The 21899-nt window shown below is 35.5% G+C and overlaps 1 protein-coding gene and 1 long non-coding RNA gene across 5 annotated transcripts in view; one reads left to right on the forward strand and one right to left on the reverse strand.

Annotated features, from left to right (window-relative positions):
* Nucleotides 1–21899, reverse strand: part of ROCK1 (Rho associated coiled-coil containing protein kinase 1) — a 157519-nt gene that overhangs the window by 18586 nt on the left and 117034 nt on the right. For all 3 annotated transcript variants that reach the window (XM_027068615.2, XM_027068614.2, XM_015066575.3), the window contains exons 19-25: nt 19335–19495; nt 17563–17747; nt 15936–16005; nt 12544–12638; nt 4059–4224; nt 2749–2842; nt 2217–2305 (exon numbers count right to left, since the gene is read on the reverse strand). In XM_027068615.2, the coding sequence (XP_026924416.1) occupies nt 2217–2305; nt 2749–2842; nt 4059–4224; nt 12544–12638; nt 15936–16005; nt 17563–17747; nt 19335–19495 (860 nt within the window). The remainder of the gene's footprint in view (nt 1–2216; nt 2306–2748; nt 2843–4058; nt 4225–12543; nt 12639–15935; nt 16006–17562; nt 17748–19334; nt 19496–21899) is intronic.
* The window catches only part of LOC106970032 (uncharacterized), a 63717-nt gene continuing 48071 nt past the window's right edge, over nt 6254–21899 (forward strand). Inside the window, exon 1 of one of the 2 annotated variants that reach the window (XR_008291763.1) lies at nt 6254–6611. This is a non-coding gene — a long non-coding RNA (uncharacterized LOC106970032). The remainder of the gene's footprint in view (nt 6612–21899) is intronic. The other variant, XR_001429446.3, reaches the window with a different exon arrangement.

Consider the following 21899-nt stretch of genomic DNA (forward strand, 5'->3'; position numbering starts at 1 on the left):
TGCCAGAAGGAAAGAACATATTCAAATTGAGAAGTGTTAAAAGCATGTGAAATTAAGCTGCATAAACTAAAACATAAGTCATGGTATTTTCTGCAATTATGTTTAAAAGAAACTGAAGATTTTTCCATTAAAACAGAAAAAAAGCCCAACTACCATCATTTCCATGTACATTTAGTCCTATCTAGGATGAGGAGCCCATATACATATTTTAATGGAGTAAATGCTTATTTCATTGAACTCATAATGCATATTGTTATTTTTCTAACAGTAAATCTAACATATTAAAAGAAAAATAAAAGACAGAACTATATTATGAAGAAAGTGAAAAGCTCTTGTAGTATCACCCATCAAAGAGTACCTCTGCTAAAGTCTCTTTTTTCAATCTGCTGGGTGTGTATCCTTCTAAACTTTTCCTTATGTATATAAGCTGATTACATGGATATTTAAATTAGAAAATGGGATCATGCTATACATTCTGTGCTGCAACTCGCTTTTTAAATTTAATACTATATCATATATCATGGGAAATACAATTTCCCCATGCCATTACATATATGTCTATTTCATTTATTTTTAATGGCTCCTTTGCTCTGTATTCTATGGATATATTATGATTTATCAATACTATGCTGATGGGTGGTTGGGTTATTTTTATTTTTCACCGTTAAAAATAATGTTGTGGGGTGCCTGGGTGGCTCATTAAGAGTCCGACTTCAGCTCAGGTCATGATCTCGTGGTCCGTGAGTTCGAGCCCGTATCGGGCTCTGTGCTGACCGCTCAGAGCCTGGAGCCTGCTTCAGAATCTGTATCTCCCTTTCTCTCTGGACCTCCCCTACTTGCACTTTCTCTCTCTCTCTCTCTCTCTCAAAAATAAACATTACAAAAAAAAATGTTGTTGCTGTAGGGGCGCCTGGGTGGCTCAGCCGGTCCGTCGTGGCTCAGAGCCTGGAGCCTGCTTTGGATTCTGTGTCTCCGTCTCTCTGCCCTCCCCCCCACTCACGATCTGTCTCTCTCTGTCTCTCAAAAATGAATAAACGTTAAAAAAAATTTTTAAAGTTGTTGCTGTAATTACATTTGTATGTGTTTCTTTTGAGCATTTATGGAGTTATGCATACAGGATAAATTCCTAAGTGTGCAGTTACTGGGTCGAAGAATATGCACATTAAAATATGTTATTCTGTTAATTGTTCTCATAGTTTACTCCCTCAAAAACTACACAAATAAATTTCCCTATGTTCTTGCTAAAGAGGAGTATTATATCTCTCTCACTCAAATGTGCCCATTTGTCAAAAAGATACCTCATTATTGGTTTAATTTTTATTTCTTGGTTTATGGTAATGGGTTAGCTTTTTAAAATTCTTTTTTTCTCAAATGTCTCTTATTTTTTTTCATAGAAGATTGTCTTTTTATTTGTAGACCCTCTTTTATTTGTATTTCTCTACATTTGTTGTAAATATTCTTCTTAGTTTGTTTTCTTTCAACTTATGTTGTTTTGGGCTCCACAGACCTGAATTTTTATGTAATAAATGTCAATCCTTTTCTTCATGGTCTATGTTTTGATGTAAAAGTAAGTACAATCCTTCTACTGAAGGATTTTCAACAGGTATTAAATACATTTTTGAAGGATTAATCTAGTTGCAACATGAAAAACTGCTGAGAGGGAGAGTAGATAAGTGGTAAAAAAGCTAATATAATCATTTAATAAAAAGTAAAAAATATTTATTTTACCATAAAAATCAACTGGGGTACACAGTACCTTATGAAGAATTTAAACTACTGTATAAGTTAGTAAAATGACAAGATACCAAGTTTTAGTAAAAATGTGAACTGCATCATTAAATATATAGCAAAATGATACAGTCACCCCTATAGTTTCTTACTTACTCCTAGTTCTTCTCTCTTGGCTTTAGTCAAGTATTTTCTCTTCATTAAGTTTTCCTACTGTCAGTTAATCATAGGTCTTCTGTACAATCTAAAACATGTTCTTACTAGTCAAATGACTAGACAAGCTACTTTCTGAACTCAATTAAAATCCAATTTCCTGAAAAAGACTTCTATATTTAATGAAGAAAGAGTATTACATTATTTGTTCCAGTGAAAAGACTGAACATTACAACCTAAGTTTTAAGAAAAAGTTCACAAAGAGCAAATGTTACCTTCTGAATATATGATACTCAAATACAAACATATGGAAAAGGCTGAGAGAGAATGTATACCTGTGTTTTAAGGGTTCTTTCTGTACTGATATTCTTTTCATAGGTAGCCTTAAGATTATTGATCTCTTCCTCTTTCTTCAGTTTATATTCTGTTAGCAAATTATATAAAGTGTTATTATATGACACTAAATTTCTGCATTCAAAATTAATGCTCTTAATTATGCAAATTAGTTTATACATCATAACTTTTAATAACTTCATTAAGATAATTTTTTGTTGTTTTATTGAGGTATAATTGACAAATAAATTTGTAAGATATTTAAGTTATACAATATGATAATTTGATAGATGTAAACATTGTGAAAGGATTCTCCCATCAAGTTCATTAACATATCCATCACCTCACATATTTACCATTTTCTGAGATGAGAACATTTAAGTTCTACTAAGATAATTCTTAAGGCTACAAAAGCTATTTAACATATGAAAACAAATATTTCAAAAACCTAATACACAATATAAATAGCTAAGATTTACCTCTGAACTTGATTAAACATAATTAAAACAAAACAAAACAAAAAACCTTACATACCTTCCTCTGTCCTCCTCATTTTATCAGTTAGCTCTTCATTTTCTTTTCTTAATAATTCAAGATCTTTGGTTAGCATGCTGTTTGTTTCTTCAAGCTTAACAAAACACACAAAGGTTTAAGTTACATTCACTTTGCTAGTCTCTTATTTAAAACAGTAACTTAAAAAAAAAAATACTTCACATTCTCCATAGATGAGGACAGATCAAACGCTGCTTTATTATGAAAATGCCTGGTTTCCGGTTTAACATATGTGGATATAATTAAATTCAAAATATTTTAAAACAATTGTTAGCTTCTAAAAATTACTTCAGCTGGTGTGTATGTGTGTGTTTTTTTGTGAAAGGAAGAAAAAAATGTAATGGAAGGAGAACGACTACAAACTTGGGAAATTTAAATTTAGGTTTCTAGCTCTGTGATTCTTAGCAAGTCACAATGCTTTTGGGCCTCAATTCCTTCATCTGAATAATGATGATGAAAACGACAATTAAAAACATTTTACTTTCAGTAATGTACTACTTATTCACCATTCTATGTATATTATTTCACTTAATGTTCATAAGAATCTTGTGGAATAGGTATTATTTCTTTTTCTCTTTTTTAAGTAAACCCTATGCCCAATGTGGGGCTTGAACTCACAACCCTGAGATCAAGAGTTGCATGCTCTACTGATTGAGCCAGCCAGGCACCCCAAATATTATTTCTATTTTATAGATGAAGAATCTGAGGCTTAGAGAAGTTAATGCACATTGCCAAGACCATGTAACTTCTTAAAGGCAAAGCTAAGATTTAAACCCAGGACTATCTACACCAGAGCACTTGATGGTAACTTCAAAAGAAGAAAAATCTAACTCCCCCTCCCATTCCCATCATCTATGTAGAGAACAGTGTAAATTTCAGGAATAGTTAATTATAGTATTGGTTTTCTATAATTAATTTGTAAATATCCATAAAGAATTTCTCATCCCCAAATAGTTTCTCTGAACTTTACAGAATTCTGGCCATAAAACAAGCTGCAATGTATTAAGATAATACAACAAATGAATTTAAGCTAAGCATTTCCTTACATAAAATATATTAAGATCTATAGCCAGAAAGAGAAAAAGTATATTACACTGAAAAAGAATTTCAGTCATTAACAATGGTTTTGGATTATATGAACTATTTTATACAGGAGTACAGACTGACCACTGTGTATAAGTAAAGTCAAAGTAAATACACATGCATACATATTCACCTTACCCTAACACTTTAGGATGTGGCCTATTTTTATTTAATTTTAGTCATAAACCTTACGTGAAAACCACACTTACCCGACTAACAGTGTGATCTTTATCTGTAATCTCCTGTCTATTTCTTGAGGCAGCTTTCTTGCTTTCTTGGGTCAATTCAAAATACTGTTCTTCCAGAAGCCCTCGAGCCAACTGCTCAGACTCGGCTTTTGTTTCTGCTAGATCCAACTGAGTAGTAAGAGTTTCTCTGCAACAGATTTATAAGAGAAATGGATATAAAGAAATTCAGTTATTCTTTCAACTTAATGATATGCTTAAAAAGACAACTATATTTAAATAATAATAATTCATTGCTTAAATAAAATCCATTACTTGAATCCACTTGAAAAGTTCTATATAAATAATATATTTAACCTCTCAGACTCTGAAAAACTATAAACGTAAATAACTCTTTAATTTTGTATCTGCTATTGTGCTTAAAAAAGAAAAGAAAATTAATTAATAAAGCAATGGCAAGTAGTCTACTTTTGAAAAGGAAACTGTTGTGGATTAGAATGGAAGGTAGCATGGCACAGGAGAAAAATAATAGTCTTGTAAACCAGGAGGCCAGACCTAGACCCTTATCCCTATTCTATCACTAACTAATTGGGCAAGGACCCTGGGCAAATTTCTTACATTTCCTAGAGCTCAATTTAATCAAATCTGTAAAATGAGAGTTAAGCTAAATGATTTTTGAGGTCCCTTCCAGTTCGGAAATTTAATGAGATTATGAAGACTTATAAACAGATATTTAAACCACTATAAACTGTTCCAAGAATGCTCCTTGGGAATAACACTTTAAAGCTTTTTTGGAATTGACATTCAGACCAGGACCAAATCATTCCAGTTTGCTTGCTCTTCCTGAAGAAGCTATCTTGGTCATAAATGTACCCCCCTATATACAGTAGGTGCTCAAAAAATGTTTGCTAAGTGAATAAATGACTTCCACCTATTTTTTACTAAGGGAATAATACAAATGAAATTTTCTGTCTCAAGCCTCTCTCAAGAGGGAGATATATACTAACTACAGAAAAAAAAATATTCATTCATTTGTCCAAAAAACATTTACCTAAATGGTTACTATGTGCTAAATATGGTTGTACTAAGTAAGACATACAGTAGTAACAAAGTCTCTGCCCTCAGGAAGCATACATTAGTGGGGTGAAAATGGTCAATTTAAAAAATGAGCAAGTAATATACAGTATCCATAGAGAACACAATAAAATGAAAAAGGTAGAAGCTGTGAATGTGGTATTTTATATAGGGTGATCAAGGAGGCCTCTCTGCTAAGAAGACTTGTGAGAAGAAATATGAAGGAAGGGAATGAGCTACGCGTATCTCAAAAGTGGTAAGGTGGAAGAAACATCTGATGAGAAATGCCCTAAGTTTGGTCTGAAAGAAGTTAGTGTACGTGAAGTGGGAGATTGAGGAAAGTTGTGAGAAATGTATTAAAAGAAGTTGGAAGAAATAAAGATCTTATAAGGCTTTCTAAAACAGTATACGGAACTTTGGTTTTACTCTGAATATTCTGTTTTTAAAAGATCATTCTGGGGGCGCCTGGGTGGCTCAGTCGGTTAAGCGGCTGACTTCGGCTCAGGTCATGATCTCATGGTCCGTGAGTTCGAGACCCGTGTCAGGCTCTGTGCTGACATCTCAGAGCCTGGAGCCTGTTTCAGATTCTGTGTCTCCCTCTCTCTGACCCTCCCCTGTTCATGCTCTGTCTCTGTGTCAAAAATAAATAAACGTTAAAAAAAAAAATTAAAAAAAAATTAAAAAAAAAAGATCATTCTGGTTGCTGTATTAAGATCAGACTGTAGGGGGACAATGGCAGAAGTAGGGATATTAGTTAGGAGGCTACTGAAATTATCAAGATTGGAGATGGTCTGGATCAGGCTGGTAAATGGTACAAGTCATGAGAAATGATCAGACTCTGAATATGATTTCAAATTACAGCTAGGAAGACTTATTAATGGATTGCATGTAGAGTATAAGAATAAAAAAGAGTCTAGAATAACTTCCAAGTTTTTTATTTAAACAATGGGAAATAATAGGATTGCTAATACCAAAATGGGGGAAACAGGGAGCAGCAGGTTGGCAGAGTAAAGGAATCAAGAATTTTTTCTGGACATGTTACAAATGAAATGCTTATTAAACACTCAAGTGGAGATGTCAAATAGATGGCTGGACATACAAGTCTGGAATTCAGGGGAGAATGTGCTTACACACTGATGCTATTTAAAGCCATGAGACTGGATGAAAACAAGGAGGGAGTGATCTCTTGGGCCCTCCAAACTTTAAAGGTCTCAGAGAGGGGAAGGGACAAAGGAGCAAAGGAGGTTAAGAGTAGCCAGTTCAATAACAAAAATACCATGTGGTGGTCCGAGAAGCCAAATGAAGAAATTTCATAGAGAGAGTAATGGACTATGTCAACTGCTACTGTTAAATAAGATAAAGACTGAGAACGGACAATTGTCTTTAACTATTAGGAAGTCATTAGTAACCTTGAGAAGGGTTATTTTGATAGAGTGATGAATGCAAAAGTTTGACTGGAATGAGCTGGAGAGAGAAAGGGAGAAGAGAACCTGAAGATAAATGGTATGTCACTTTTCTTTCTTTTCTCTTTTTTAAAGTTTTATTTATTTATTTTGAGAGAGAGAGAGAGAGAGAAAGCATGAGCAGGGAAGGGGCAGAAAGAGGTAGAGAGAACCCCAAGCAGGCTCTGCACTATGATTTCCGTGAGATCATGACCTGAGGTGAAATCAAGAATCCAATGCTTAACTGACTGAGCTACCCAGGTGCCCAGGCATGTAACTTTTTAAAAAAATTTATCTATTTATTTAACTTAAAAAATATTTATTTTTGAGAGAGAGAGAGAGAGAGAGAGGAGGACAGAGGATCTGAAGTAGGCTCTGTGCTGACAGGAGACAGCCCCATGCAGGGCTCAAATTCACAAACGGTGAGATCATGACCTCAGCCAAAGTCGGATGCTCAACCGACTGAGTCACCCAGGCGCCCCCGGTATGTCACTTTTCAAATAAGTTTGCCACAAAAGGAAGCAGAAAAATATGATGGCAGGTGGAAGTGAATATGTGCTCAAAAGATGGTTATTTTTTACAGAGACGTTTACCTGTATGCAATAAAAATGACTACAGAAAGGAAAAAATTGATGTAGGAAAGGTGAAGATTACTGGAGTCATGTTCTTAAGTAGGCAGAAAGGGATGGGATCAAGGGCCTGCCTTAGTTAAAAGCACATTTTGTCCATTTACATCAATCAGAAGGAAGGCAGGGTTTATTGGTACAGATGCAGACAGATTAGTAGGTTGTGAGGGTAGAAGATAGTAGAAGTTCTCTGACTTCCAGGAAGCAAGACCATTTGTTGAGTGTGAGGATGAGGACAGGTTGTTGAAGATCTAGGAGGAAGGAGAAGATATGAAATATGTGTCTCAAAGCATAGGGAAGTTAGTATGTTAGGAAAAGACGCGAAGTACTGCCAATGGTAAGTCTATGATCCTAGCGGTGGTTCTGCACTATTATACACAGGGCTTCAGACTGGTAACACTCTTATCTGAGCTTACTGCTTTGTATTAAATTCAAATAAAAGTAAGTTATAATTTAAAATTCCAGAAAACCTATTTATCCCAAATTATAGTCCTATCCCTGGCTATGCAACTGTGCAAGAGAAAGCAAGAAACAATGAGATGGTTCAGGGTAAAATTGTCCACAACTACAACCATCCAGACTTCCTTCACAGCTCTCCATAATGAAAGACCTGTCTTTACTGACTCCTAGGGCCAATCTATCACCTTTATTCTCCCGTTTCCTTAATGAAATCAATTAACAACTTCTTTTTCTTCTAGGATGTAAGATTATAAGCAGGGACTTTGTTCTTGTTCACTGCTGTATTCCAAATGCCCAGAAAAGTCTCTGGCCCATAAAAAAGTGCTTAGAAATTTTGTTTCAATCAATGGATAGAGGTGTAACTTTTCTCATTCTGATTTCCTTTCCATGTCTTTATGCTCAAATTTCTACTATCTTTAAAAAGAGATGGCTCTCTTTCACCTTCTCCTCCAGTTAGGGCTCCATCTCTATCTCCTTGCCTTAACACCCACGTTTCTTAAATTAAAAAAAAAATTATTTATTTTAAGAGAGAAGGAGAGTGTGTGTGTGTGCGCATGTGAGCAGGGGACGGGGAGAGAGAGGAGAAAGAGAATCCAAAGCAGGCTCCACATTCTCAGCTCAGAGCCTCACATGGGGCTCAAACCCACAAACTGTGAGATCATGACCTGAGCCAAAATCACGAGTCGGATGCTCAACTGACTGAGCCACCCAAGCACATCGAATTTTTAAATTTAACAAATATTTACTGACCATCTACAATGTTCTAGGTACAATTCCAGGTGCTACACATATAGCAGTGAATCAGAGTTAAGGACAAAACATTTGAAAATTCCTTTCTTCACTGCTAAATTCTAGCAGAAAGATAAAAACAGCAAGTAAAATAAAATAAGTAAGCAAATTCTATAATATACTGGGAAGGGATAAGTACTGCAGAGAAAAATAAAACAGGGAAGGAAGTACTGAAGGTAGCAAGGTAATGGGGTGGGGGATGTTTGCAATTTTAAGGATTATTTAGGGAAGGCCTCTCTGAGATGACAGTCAGACCTAGACCCAGAGAGGGTGAAGAGGCAGGCTGTGTGGATATTCAGAGAAAATGTTCCAGGTGGAGGGGAGAGCAAGTCAAGAAGCCCTGAGGCAGGAGAGTAACTGACTAGTTTGTTGAATTGTAAGGAGGTAATGTGGCTATTGTCTACATTCTGTCTCTACTTCTACCCTTACCATTAATGTCTCAACCTACTTTAGTATCCATTCTCATTACTATTTAGGAACTGTTCTCAATAAGATAACTAACAACCTTAAATATAATGGACAATGTATTTTTAACTTGACCTTTTTGAGTATTTGGCACTTTAAATCACTTTCTCTTCTTTGAAATATTCTATTTCCCTTAGCTTTTGTGATACCTTATCTGCTTGTCTTCTTGTATTACTGGTGATTTACTTTCTCTTCCTTTGCCCATTCCTTAAAAGTATAGGCACTAGAAGTCTGTTCTTAGCTTTTATGTCTTCTCATCATCCTACACTAGGGGTTACAACTTAGTACCTGAGAGGGTCAAATGAGTCCACATAAGTGTTCCTCCAACTCCCTCCAGACACACAACAATTAAATCTGGGCCAACATTTTACATAAAAATTCAGATTTCTGGCTTCTCTTGAAAAACTAGATTTTGTGGCAGCAAGTGGTTAGAACTGATATGAACTCCTCAGTTTGTTATAATATTCACAACTCACAAAATGAGCTAGTACCCAACTAGCTTCAAATCAGTTACATATATGGTACCATAGGTTCATGAGTTTATACAATCACCTTAACAAATCTCATCTATCTCTGTCTCAGTATATCTCTGTTTCAGTACACAATGAATGTCAAATCAACTTCAAGTCCTTACCTTTCTTCTGAGCTCTGATGCAATAAACCCAAGTGCTTGGAATCCATTCTTTGGATATCCCATAGGCACCTCAAACTCAATTGGTCTGAAATGGAAATAATCTTATCTCCCCTCATTTCATAAACTTGGCATTCTTTAACTCAGGGATTAGTGCTACCATCAACCCAAATGCCTTGGTCAGAAACTTGAGAACCCACCTGAAAATTTCCCCAACTTTTATCCCCATACTCCCATATCTACAGGTCCTATGCTTCTACTTCTATTTTTCCCATGTACTTGCCTCCCCTTTACTGTCAATTTCCACTATAATTTTACATCTAGGGATGCCTGGGTGGCTCAGTCAGTTAAGTGTCCGATTCCTGACTCTGGCTCAGGTTCGTGAGATTGAGCCCCATGTTGGGCACCGTGCTTCTCTCTCTGCCCCTCCCCTGCCCACACACACACTCTCTCTCAAAATAAACAAACATTAATTAAGTTTTACATCTAGATTTTCCAATGGCTACATAATTCAACTTCCTGTATCCACCAGTTTTGCCTCACTCTAATCCATTCTCTAAAGAGTGAAACTTTTTAAATTACCACCTTGTCAATCCCTAGCAATTTGTCATAGACACCTAACTTAATTATAGCTGTCTGCTGACTAGATTCTGAAGTACTGGAGGGTAAGAACTGTAACTTACTAATAATTATATCACTCACATGAATCATAGTACTTAGCACAATACCGGTTACCAATATGTTTCTGTTAAATAGATCAAACAAGAACAAACATATCAACCCCATGAAACAATATATCTGAACACCCTTCATAGTGAATGCACACAACCTGGGATTGTACAGTACACTGTAGATACCATACAAATGATAGACAATAGATTATATAATAGGGGTCTACCACTGTCCCAGAGATTAACCAGGAAAAAAGTATCTTCGCTCCTACCTTAGATTCCACTAAAAATATTAAGTATGTAAGCACTGAGTGTCCATAGTTGCTAACAACACAAGGAGGCAACCAGACAGTACAAGGTGATCTTGTAAGATGAAGACAAGGTAGTCTTCACCATTCTACCAATCAGATTTGAATATGACTAATACTCCAGATTAGGAATGTCCAATAAAACTTTCTATGAGGATAGAAATGTTCTTGGGGCTTCTGGGTGACTCAGTCAGTTAAGCTTCAGACTTCGGCTCAGGTGATGATTTTATCATGCTTTGTGAGTCTGAGCCCTGCGTCAGGCTCTGGGTATAGCTCAGAGCCTAGAGCCTACTTCGGATTCTGTGTCTCCCTCTCTCTCCGCCTCTCTCCCACTTGCACTCTCTCTCTCAAAAATAAACATTAAAAAAAGAAAAAAAAGAAAAATTCTATATACCTATGCTAATATGGTAGATGCTAGCCACATGTTAACTGTTGAGCACCTGAAATGTGGCTAGTACACCTGAGAAACTAAAATTTAAACTTCATTTAAATACACTAAAGCGGGGCGCCTGGGTGGCGCAGTCGGTTAAGTGTCCGACTTCAGCCAGGTCACGATCTCGCGGTCTGTGAGTTTGAGCCCCGCGTCAGGCTCTGGGCTGATGGCTCAGAGCCTGGAGCCTGTTTCCGATTCTGTGTCTCCCTCTCTCTCTGCCCCTCCCCCATTCATGCTCTGTCTCTCTCTGCCCCAAAAATAAATAAAAAACGTTGAAAAAAAAATTAAAAAAAAAAATAAATAAATACACTAAAGCTTGAATTTAAATGGCTATATAAGACTAGGGGCTACCATGTTGCACAGTGCAGCTTTAGATTTAACCATGAAGCACAGAAGGAGGACAAAAATGTTCAACTAATATGGAAATGGAATCAATAAAATCACAACTGAGGAAAATACACAGGAAAAATGATCCAGTTCCTTCAACAAGTAAGTGTCAGGATAGCGATTACCCTAGTGGTGGGGAGGGAAGAAGGCATAATGAGGAGGGGGAATACAGTGGGCTTCTAAAGTGGATAGCAAGGTTCTGTCTCTTTCATGGGTGGTATTATAGTATCATAATAATTTATAATTCATAAAACTGTACATGTTTTAATATTTAATGTATTTGTTCAATAATAAAATGGTTACACTTTTACAATTTCTATATGGAAAGAGAATATAAAAATGTCAGAAAACTAGTTCTAATGTCTGTTCCCTCTAGCTATGAGAAGTTGTTAACACTTAAATAGCTTTAGGTCTTCTCCTTCTTAGGCCCTAAGCACACATGCACACACGGAACTTAACCTAAGAATACTAAGAGGAAGACCCTAAATACCTTTACCTAGCATAAAATAATGATGTGCAAATACAGCATGAACGATTTATATACAAATAGATGTTTAAAGATTGAGACCCATGAAAACAATTTATTGTCACAGTTTAGTGAATCTCTACACAATTGCCATAGTATTAACATATTAAATTATTTTTTCAACATGAAAGGAAATTTTAGCCTAAATTTAGTTTTATTTGTTCTGAATTAGCCCAATAAGATTTGCTATACCACTTCTATCAGAATAAAGGCACATCTACTCTCTACCTTTAAACTTAAAGAATGCTAAGTTTCTCAAGGATCCACATAAGAGTGAAAACATATGGTATCTGTCTTTCCCTGTATGACTTATTTCACTTAGCATAGCACTCTCCAGTTCCATCCACATTGCTACAAAAGGCCATATTTCATTCTTTCTCATTGCTATGTTTTCACTCTTATGTGGATCCTCAGAAACTTAACAGAAGACCATAGGGGAGGGGAAGGGAAAAAAAAAGTTAGAGAGGGAGAGAGCCAAACCATAAGAGACTCTTAAAAACTGAGAATAAACTGAGGATTGATGGGAAGTGTAAGGGAGTGAAGGGTGGGTGATGGGCACTGAGGAGAGCACCTGTTGGGAGGAGCACTGGGTGTTGTATGGAAACCAATTTGACAATAAATATCATATTAAAAAAAAAACAACTTAAAGAATGCTATGATGTAGTAGTGACTCTTGTTCTAAAGAAAAATGGACATACTTTTCATTTTGTAGTTCCTGTATTTTCTTTAAATTTTCTCTGTTTTTTTCTTCAATTTCTTCCTTAAGTTCCTTTACTTGGGTTTTATAAAGTGTCTGCAAAACAAGTGATTAGAAGAAATAAGTGTTTATGAGGAGTTTGGTAGTTTCCTATAAAGTTAAACAACATATGATCCAACAATTCCACTCCCAAGTATTTACCCAAGACAAATGCAAATATGTATCTATATAAAATCTTGTCAATGAATTTTCACAGCAGCTTTATTTCAAATTGTAAACAGATGAATGCAATGAAAAGGAATTACTACTGATACAAACAACATGGTAAACCTAAAAAATATTTTGCTGAAAGAAACCAGGTGCTAAAAAGTACATATTGCATGATTCCATGTACATGCAACCCTAGAACAGGTGACAATAATCAATTGTGACAGAAAGCAACTAAGCGGTTACTTGCAGATAGAGGTAAGTGGAGCAGATTGACTACAAAAGGCCACTAGGAATTTATGGTGAAGGAAAAGTTTTGTATGTTGATTGTTGTGGTGGTAACACAGCATACAGATTTGTCAAAACTCATCAACACATACACTTATAATGGTTACAATGAAGTATATAGAAATTGTATCTCAAAAACATTAAAAGTTATATTGGTTTGGGAAAACATTATAAAGAAACTTAGCAAGCTTACTCATTTAAAACATCAATTCTTTTTTTTTTTTTAAATTTTTTTTAACGTTTATTTATTTTTGAGACAGAGAGAGACAGAGCATGAACGGGGAAGGGGCAGAGAGACAGGGAGACACAGAATCAGAAGCAGGCTCCAGGCTCTGAGCCATCAGCCCAGAGCCCGATGCGGGGCTCGAACTCACGGACCATGAGATGGTGACCTGAGCTGAAGTCGGACGCCCAACCGACTGAGCCACCCAGGCACCCCTAAAAGATCAATTCTTGAAGTGAATAATGCTAGAGAAACCACTTCTCTTTTGGGTGGGTGGGATTGAGTGGATGGTTGAGAGATGTACATAAAATACCCACAAACAAGATTTATCAAACGTTCTGTTAACACACAAATAATATATATTTATTATAAAACAATGATTCTTACAAAATTCATTCGGCTTCTGCCAACTCTATCAACAAATATTAATTTTTTTTTGAGAGAGAGAGAGTGCACAAGCAGGGGAGGGGCAGAGAGAAAGAAGGACAGAGGATCTGAAGCGGGCTCTGCTCAGAGAGCAGAGAGCCCAACGTGAGGCTCAAACCCATGAACTGTGAGATCATGACCTGAGCTAAAGGCAGATGTTTAAACCAACTGAACCATCCAGGTGCCCTTCTAACAACAAATATTTAACAGGTGTAAGTGTTAGACCTATATTGTGTTAGGGTGCTGTGGTTACAGAGTAAACTTCTAGTTCTGCAGTCCTTTTTTAAACTATCCCTTTTAGTATAAAAGATAGGGAAAAAAATAGTAAGGACCAGAAAACAGCTGTTGAGAACTATCTTTCTAAGAAATAGCACTTCTCTAGGAGAAAAATACATACATTTCTTATCTATCATTTACCTACCTACCTACCTACCTACCTACCTACCTACCTACCAGAAACAGACAGCAAGCAGGGGAAGGGCAGAGAGACAGGAGACAGAGAATCCTAAGCAGGCTCTGTGCTGTCAGTGCAGGACTAGATGTGGGGCTTGGACTCATGAACCACAAGATCATGACCTGAACTGAAACCAAGAGTCAGACACTAAACTGACTGAGTCACGCAGGTACCCCAAAACATTTATTTCAATGGGAATGTAAATAAAAGAGGACTGATAGCTTGCTTTAGTTTGTAAGTGGTCACAATTTCTAAAAAGAAGTAATTCATTTTGCCTTTAGGAATCAAAATTCCTATCTCTTTGACTTCTGATACTGAAATCTGTATGTATAATCAATGAAAGGATAAATAGAAAAAAATACTCTGATTTGAAAGACCAGATTAAAGAATATCTTATATCTGGTCATAATAGTTTATCAAATTTACTGATACTTAACTCAATCCTCACAAGTAATGAACTAAATCAGAAAGAAGAGACAGTGTCAAGTTTTATATTACTTTATACAGACAAATTTAAGAATCCATAGGAACACCACAAGTCATCTGACATCCATCCCAAAATGTGGAGGCATTGGATGATTACTTTGTGAAAGTATATGGACAAGAAAGTGTGCATGATGTTATAGACCATTTTGCAGAAGTCAGTACTACACACTTTGAACAATTAAGGTTAATCTCTACCCAGGGAAAGATTTTCAATAATACTGAAATTTTTTTAATTTAAAAACATTATTTCAGTGATAGTCTAACAAGTCAAAGTAGGAGATGAGCAGAGTACAGCATGAAGCTCTAAACATGGGAAAGTTCTGTAGAGCTCTAAAGGTGTTCAGATGCAAAAAATTTCCTTTTTGAGTTTATTTATTTATTTGAGAGAGAAAGTGTGCTTGTGAGCACGAGTGGGGGAGGGGCAAAGAGGGAAAGAGAATCCCAAGCAGGTTCTGCATTCCTTGCCGAGCCTGACCCATGGCTCAATCTCAGCACTGTGAGATCACGACCTGAGCCTAAATCAAGAGTGGGAGGCTTAACCAACTGAGCCATCCAGGTGCCCTGGTATTCAGATTCTTTATTAATTCATTAATAAATCATTAGTTCCAATACTGTTCACTTGGTTTCTAGGGCATGTTCACTAGCATAACTAGAACTCTCTAATTTAACTGCACTAAAACTTGTAGGAAAAGTGGCTGCCAGGTGTAACAGTAACGGAGAAGCTAGGTAAATGTCAAGTTGAAATGGTAGCATATAAACTTGGCAACCAAAAGAAATAACACTGCAGAACCTTCACTACCTTCAAATCTCAAAGAATTAGCTATGAATGTTAATCAATGCTAGTAGTGAAAATAACCTGGCCTGCAGCAAATAAGAGTTAGAATGACTTCTATAGAAAAAAAAGCAAAATAGATACATAAAGTGAATAAAAAGAGCTAAAACCAAAAAAAAAAAACAAAAACCCTTTTGAGCATAGTTATATCTATAACTGTATGAAGTTATACCTGCAAATGGAACATGCATACATGAACCACATATGAAAATACCCAAGTTTGCTAACAGGCAAACAAAACCCTTAACAAAGTCTTACATACAGCTTTAGTATGATGGCAATTTTAGAAATGTTTCACAAAAACGTTAAGTTTCTTTACAACTTACATAGAGCACGAACTCAGATTCAGAAATGAAATGTAGAGATGGGGACACGAAAAGGGGGAGAAAACCACTTCACGGTCATTTGAAAAAAAGTCAGTTCACGTTAAAAATCTAAATACCTAATTTTAAGCCAAGTGTTAAAAATGATTCTTACCGAAAAATATTGCTCTGCTTCAAGCTGATCTTGTAGCTCCCGCATCTGTCCTTCATTTCCTCTATACTGTCTTCAGGTAAAAGAGAAAATAATAAATGAATGCTATTTGTACTATACTTTGTATTATTCTTTATTTATTAAAGTTGCTAAAAATAAAAACATTTACTAAAATGACCTTTGTTTTTAAAAATCATAATTCACTATACAGTATTACTTTAATATTCATATTTGGTCAGGCCACACTGTCTCATTCTATTTTGCTCCTACTATACAAAGTAGAGGGAACTGTTTTTTACTGAAGGTCACTTTCAGGAGAATATTAATTGTGGATTAATCCAAGTTGCAAAAATAAAAATGATATTTTATAAGTTTTAGTAGAGAAAAGCATCCTTAGGAATAAACCTTAAATGTCACATGTAGTATAGTAAGCGATTAAAAACAGGGCACATGAAAATATTCACAAATAATATTATACATACCATACATTATATATACATATAATACCATACATTATGGCCAATGAAGCATGGAGGTGGGGCTGGAAATAAAAAACCAGGTAAGGAACGAGAAAGAAGGCAAGAACAATACATGACAAAGGAGGAGGAACACAGACACACCTACATATATATAATACACACATGAACACAATTCACAAAGAAACAGACAAGACAGAAACGCAATGTAACTCCCGGTTACATATTTTCAAGGATAAACAATTCCATCTGCATCTGCTGGGTTTTCATTTTAGATAGTGATAGATTTGTATTTTCAGCATCTAACAAGTCATATAGTTGATAAAAGGACATAATAAGTGTTCACTGAATGCTGAGTGAAAGTTATTCTGGGAGAAGAAAACTACAGAACACATAATGCGAAAATGAAGGCTCTAAAAGGGAGAAAAGAATTTTGCCAATATAAATCCAACAAAACAAAAACTGACAATTTTACCCAAGAATTACTATGTTGTAAATGAAGCTGGCAAATGAAGGTATTATCACATAAATCTAGAGGAAATAAAAACACGTGACTTGGTATAAAATATACTAATCTTTGACATTAAATTTTTGAAGCATGTCTTTATACAAATTCTGAAAGCAATAATGAAACCCTGCATCATCTCCACTTCAAATAAGTGGACACATCACATTTCAGAGTAGAAGAAAAAAGGTACTTTGCATTCTGAGATGAACCAAAGGAACAAAACAAAACATAGGGTCATCATGTCTAACTCTAGTTTCTAAAATAAAGAAATACTGAACATTTCCCATGAGACACTGAATACTTAATAAAAAAGTTTATTCCTGATTTTTGTAATTCTAGTGTGAAGAAACAGGCCTTTTGTCGGTATGAAAATCATGAGAAAACTAATTTTTCCACCATAAATGGACTTACTGTAAAGTCAGTGGCCTTGATAATCTCCTTTTTTCTCCCTTTAAAGATCTCTACTTTTTATTCAGTAAGGCTGCCTTGCAAACCTTTGCAAGTAAATTCTTTTTTCTAAATGCTTTTTTCCTAAGTCTTCCTTTCACAAATTGCAAATATATTATTTCTACACATATAAAATATCAAACATAAGCAAATGCAGAACACAAAAAAGAAACAAAAAAATGTTATTTTTGAGACTTACTTTGTAAGCTGAGCTAACTCAAATTCTAATAATCTCTTTGCTTCCAATAAAGTATTTATTTCCTGTTTCATCTGCTTTTCTAGACCTTTTAAATTGTCCGCTTCAAATGCTTGAGTCTTCAATTCATTCTGTAACAATACTCGCTTATTTGATTCCTGCTCCAGTTGCAGGGATAGATTCTTAACCTATGAATAAGAAAAATAATTGCAGTCTTAAATCTCACTAATAATTTAGTAAACATTATTTGAAAGAATATCAATCAAATCTCAAATGTGCTATACTGCCTTATACAGAGAATATTAGTATTCTAAAGAGTCTCCATTGTTGACATGTTATTTATAACTATAGAACTTACTATTAAGTCAAATTAATCCCCAAATTTCAGATATGAGATCTTGGAGGAAAAAAATCTGGTTTCTTTCGGTCCCAACATGTACAGAAATTTTAGAGTAGAGAATGGCTATAAAAGCCACTTCTGGAGGGACGTAAGGGGTATTTAAATTCACCTTTTCTGATTCATAAATGTTTGTGCTCTGGTCTATAACCCTCTGAAGTTTAGTGAGGCCTTCCTTAACCCCTGGATGTAATTACTCATAACACTCTTACAGCATTCAGTACTTCCTCTTTAAATAAATGTCATGCTTGTAATTTTGATCTTAATATCTGTCTTTCCTTCTGGGCTCGAAGTTCCACAAAAGTCAAGAACGTATCTATCTTACGCAGTAATCCAACTCCCAGCAGAGCCGGGAAGATAAAAGGTGCTCAAAAATTACATTTTGAAATGACTGAGTATGGTCTTCCAAATTTTCAACATACTTTCTTCCTGCATGTTGGCTATAACAGGTATCTGCTAAATCTCTTTTCTTTCTTGCTCATTCTATAGAACACTACCAGACTAATTTTATTTTCTAAAAGAGTATTTTCACCTACAGCCTCCCATTTTAAGTTTAAATTATTATCAATACTTTGGTTCCCAAGTTTCCCATGACTATACAATATGTCTTTTCTTCTCTGGTCAGATCAAGTCCTTGTCTTTCACTTACCTACCTTCATTCACTAATCACTCTTTTACTATCATCATTATTGATAATGTTCCCTCTCTATCAACTCTAGCTTCTGACTCTCAAACTGTGAACTTTTGAGGTCTTACTCAATCTTTAAATAATGGAAATATCTCATTCCTCCTGTAAGAAGTCTTTCCTGATTATTGTGGTTTTCTCTCTCTCCCTTTTCTAACATATATGCAGACTGATTCCTTCCAGTCTTATAAGTGATTTTTAAAATACATATAATAACCACAAGGATATAATGGCATTTTATCTTTTATTTATTGCTTTGTAAATGTGTACCCTGTGTTTTCAATCAATCTAAGCCAGTCAAGACTCTGTAGTTAACATTTTTCTTGAGATCTAAGAGCAATTTCTCCTCTTTGGGATTACAAGAGAACTTTACAATAAACTTTTTTGTGTGTGTGTTTTTAAAAAGCAGATGGCAATTTCTTCAGAAGAGGAGCTATGACACTTCTATAGAGTTGTACTGTCATAGTGCAAAATAGTATAAATCCTATGGTGTGACTGTTCAGCAACTATCTGTAGATAAAAATCCTAGGAAGGAAGGATACAGTGGTGGCTTTATAGCAGTAAACACATACACATACAGGTTATTTTATTCAAATCTCCTCCATGTTTTTTAAATTATAGATAACTTTTCACTTACAATTTATGATTACTTCTCTTTTATAAGATCAACAAAATCAATACTATTTTTCTTACTTCATCCTCCATCCTTTCTTTATTTTCAGTCAAATGCTCAAGCTTCTGCTGAGATTGTTTCAGATCAACATCTAGCATTGAACACTGTTTCTCAATCTGAACAACTCTATTTTCAGCCTTCTCTCGAGCTTCTCTCTCTTCCTTCAGCTTCTTTTCCATTTCTGTGAGGAAAAAAAAAAAAAGTTACAGACATACATACTTTCACTTGCATGGGCTCTGTAAGACAAACTGGTGTCAAAAATCCCTACTGTTTTTATCCTGGGATTCTAATGGAACAATTTATTACAGAAGTCCTAATGTCATTTGAATTATTTGCATAGTAGGATCTCTAAACGAAAGGAGTTATAAAATAAAGTAGAATAAAACCTTCTAAATCCAGCCCACGCCCAATGTTATGAGAAATTATTAAGTGCCATTTCTAGACCAGAAGGTGAAAATATAACTAGAAAAAAAAAAATGAAGTAACTAAAAAGAAAAATGGAGGTAGTTCAGATAAAAGCAGAGAAATAAGGCTGTGGTTATTAATCTATACCTTACATTGTTCCAGAAAAGTTTCAAGGGACTTAAGGCTGATAGGAATTCTAATTTTTGCAATTCAGACAAACAAGATTCCACAGTAGTATAGTACCCACTTTAATTATTATCAAAAGATAAAAGTCTATAGTGAGGCTCCTTTTTTGAGATATGGTAACTAAGGTTCTGAAACATTCAATTTCCCAAGGTCCTGCAACTATTAAGTTGTACAGACATGATTCAAACTTAGTAAGTCTGCTTTTCCATTCTTGGAGACTGCCCTCTAGGTAACAAAATAGAAACCATTAGAATGGAACTTCCTCATCTTTCCCTCCAAACCTACAAACTTAGCCATACCAGTAATCATTGCCTCTTAATTCCCATCTCTAATCAAACACAAATCCATCCACTTCTGTTCTGGACTTTGTTCCTTCAATTATTTCATTTCTTCCCTGCCTCAACAATTTCCTTCTCCTAACTGAATCATTCTCACCAACATAATAATCTCATTTATTATCTCCCTTCCTAAAATATCCTCTACTGCTTTCACATTCCTCTTTAGCTACTATTCCATCTCTGTTCAGAAACTTCTGGAAGAACTTCCTGTCTCCAGTGCCTCCACTTACTGTCTCCAGTGCCTCATCTACTATACATTTACTACTTTCCCTTTTGGCCTTCATCTCCACCATTCCACTGAAACTGCTTTGTATGATAACCAGTGAGTGAGGTCCATCCTGTAAAATTCAGAAGACACACAAATGTCTGGGTCTTCATCTTTACTGACCTTAATAGAATTCCATATATTGAATAACTTCATTTTTTTTCAATATTTTACTCTTTGAAATTCTAACACCATACTTACTTGGTATTCCTGCAACCCCCTTTGACTGTTATTGGTTTCCTTTGTAACATTTGGAAAATGTTAGACTACCCAAGGGCTCTGATATGATTCCATTTCTATTCTGCCCTATTTCCCCTTAGGAGGTTCTGTGCATGACTGTATAACTCCTGCTCTCCTCTGAGCTCCAGACTCATATATATTTGACATCTCCACCTAGATATCTAACACGCTTTTCAAAGTTAACATTTCTAAAATAGACACCTTTATTTCCCTCCCATCGCAAACCACTCATCCCATCCCAGTCATCTCAATGTCAAAACATATTAACATCCATCCAGTTGTTAAAATTAAAAAGCCCCCCCCCCCATAAAAAAAGAGCCAGAGCCTTTCTTGGTTCCTTTTTTTAATTTCCATCCAATTCATCACCAACTCTTACCCTCTTACCCTTTGTATCTACATTTCTTTCATGCTCTACTACCACTAATCCCTACACACTATATAGCCTTCTAGTTGATCTCCATTTTTAAACTGTTCTCTCTCAAAAGCATTCTCCATACAGCAGGCGTGGTCTTTCAAAAATATATGTTACACATGCCAGCACAGCTCAAAACACTACAATGGCTTCCCACTATTCTTAGAGTAAGAGTATTGAACTTATCATCTCTTCTGCCTGGAACATACTTTCTCCTGGACGGTTCACTTTGCCTCAAATATTATTAGTTCAGAGAGGCCTTTCCTCAGAACCCCATCTAACATAGCAATACTTAGAAACTATCACACTGTATGTATTTTCTTCATATTAATGATTACAATCTGCACTGATTTTAATTTATTTGCTTTTTTTGATTATCTCTACCATCAGAAAATAATCTCTAAGAGGAAGGATTCTTGTCTTATTCTATGCTATATATTCCCAGGTGTGCCTGGCCTATAGTAGGCAGTCAACAAGTAATGTACGTGAAAGAAACAAAAGTAGTTTAATATGGCTGAAGCACACCAGTTATGTGAAGTACACATAACAAAGTGCAGAGTGGTAAGACTATAAAGATGGGTAAGTGCCAACTCAAAGGCTCTTTATGTCCTGAGGAGTTTGACGGGTGCCTTGCAAACAATGAAAAGCCACAAAGGACTGGCACAGTAAGATTTAAATTTCAAAAGGATCATTCTGGCTTAAATGAGAACAATAGATTGATGAGCAGAACAACTGGCAG

This window comes from Acinonyx jubatus, chromosome D3, assembly GCF_027475565.1.
Source record: "Acinonyx jubatus isolate Ajub_Pintada_27869175 chromosome D3, VMU_Ajub_asm_v1.0, whole genome shotgun sequence".
Classification (NCBI taxonomy): Eukaryota; Metazoa; Chordata; class Mammalia; order Carnivora; family Felidae; genus Acinonyx; species Acinonyx jubatus.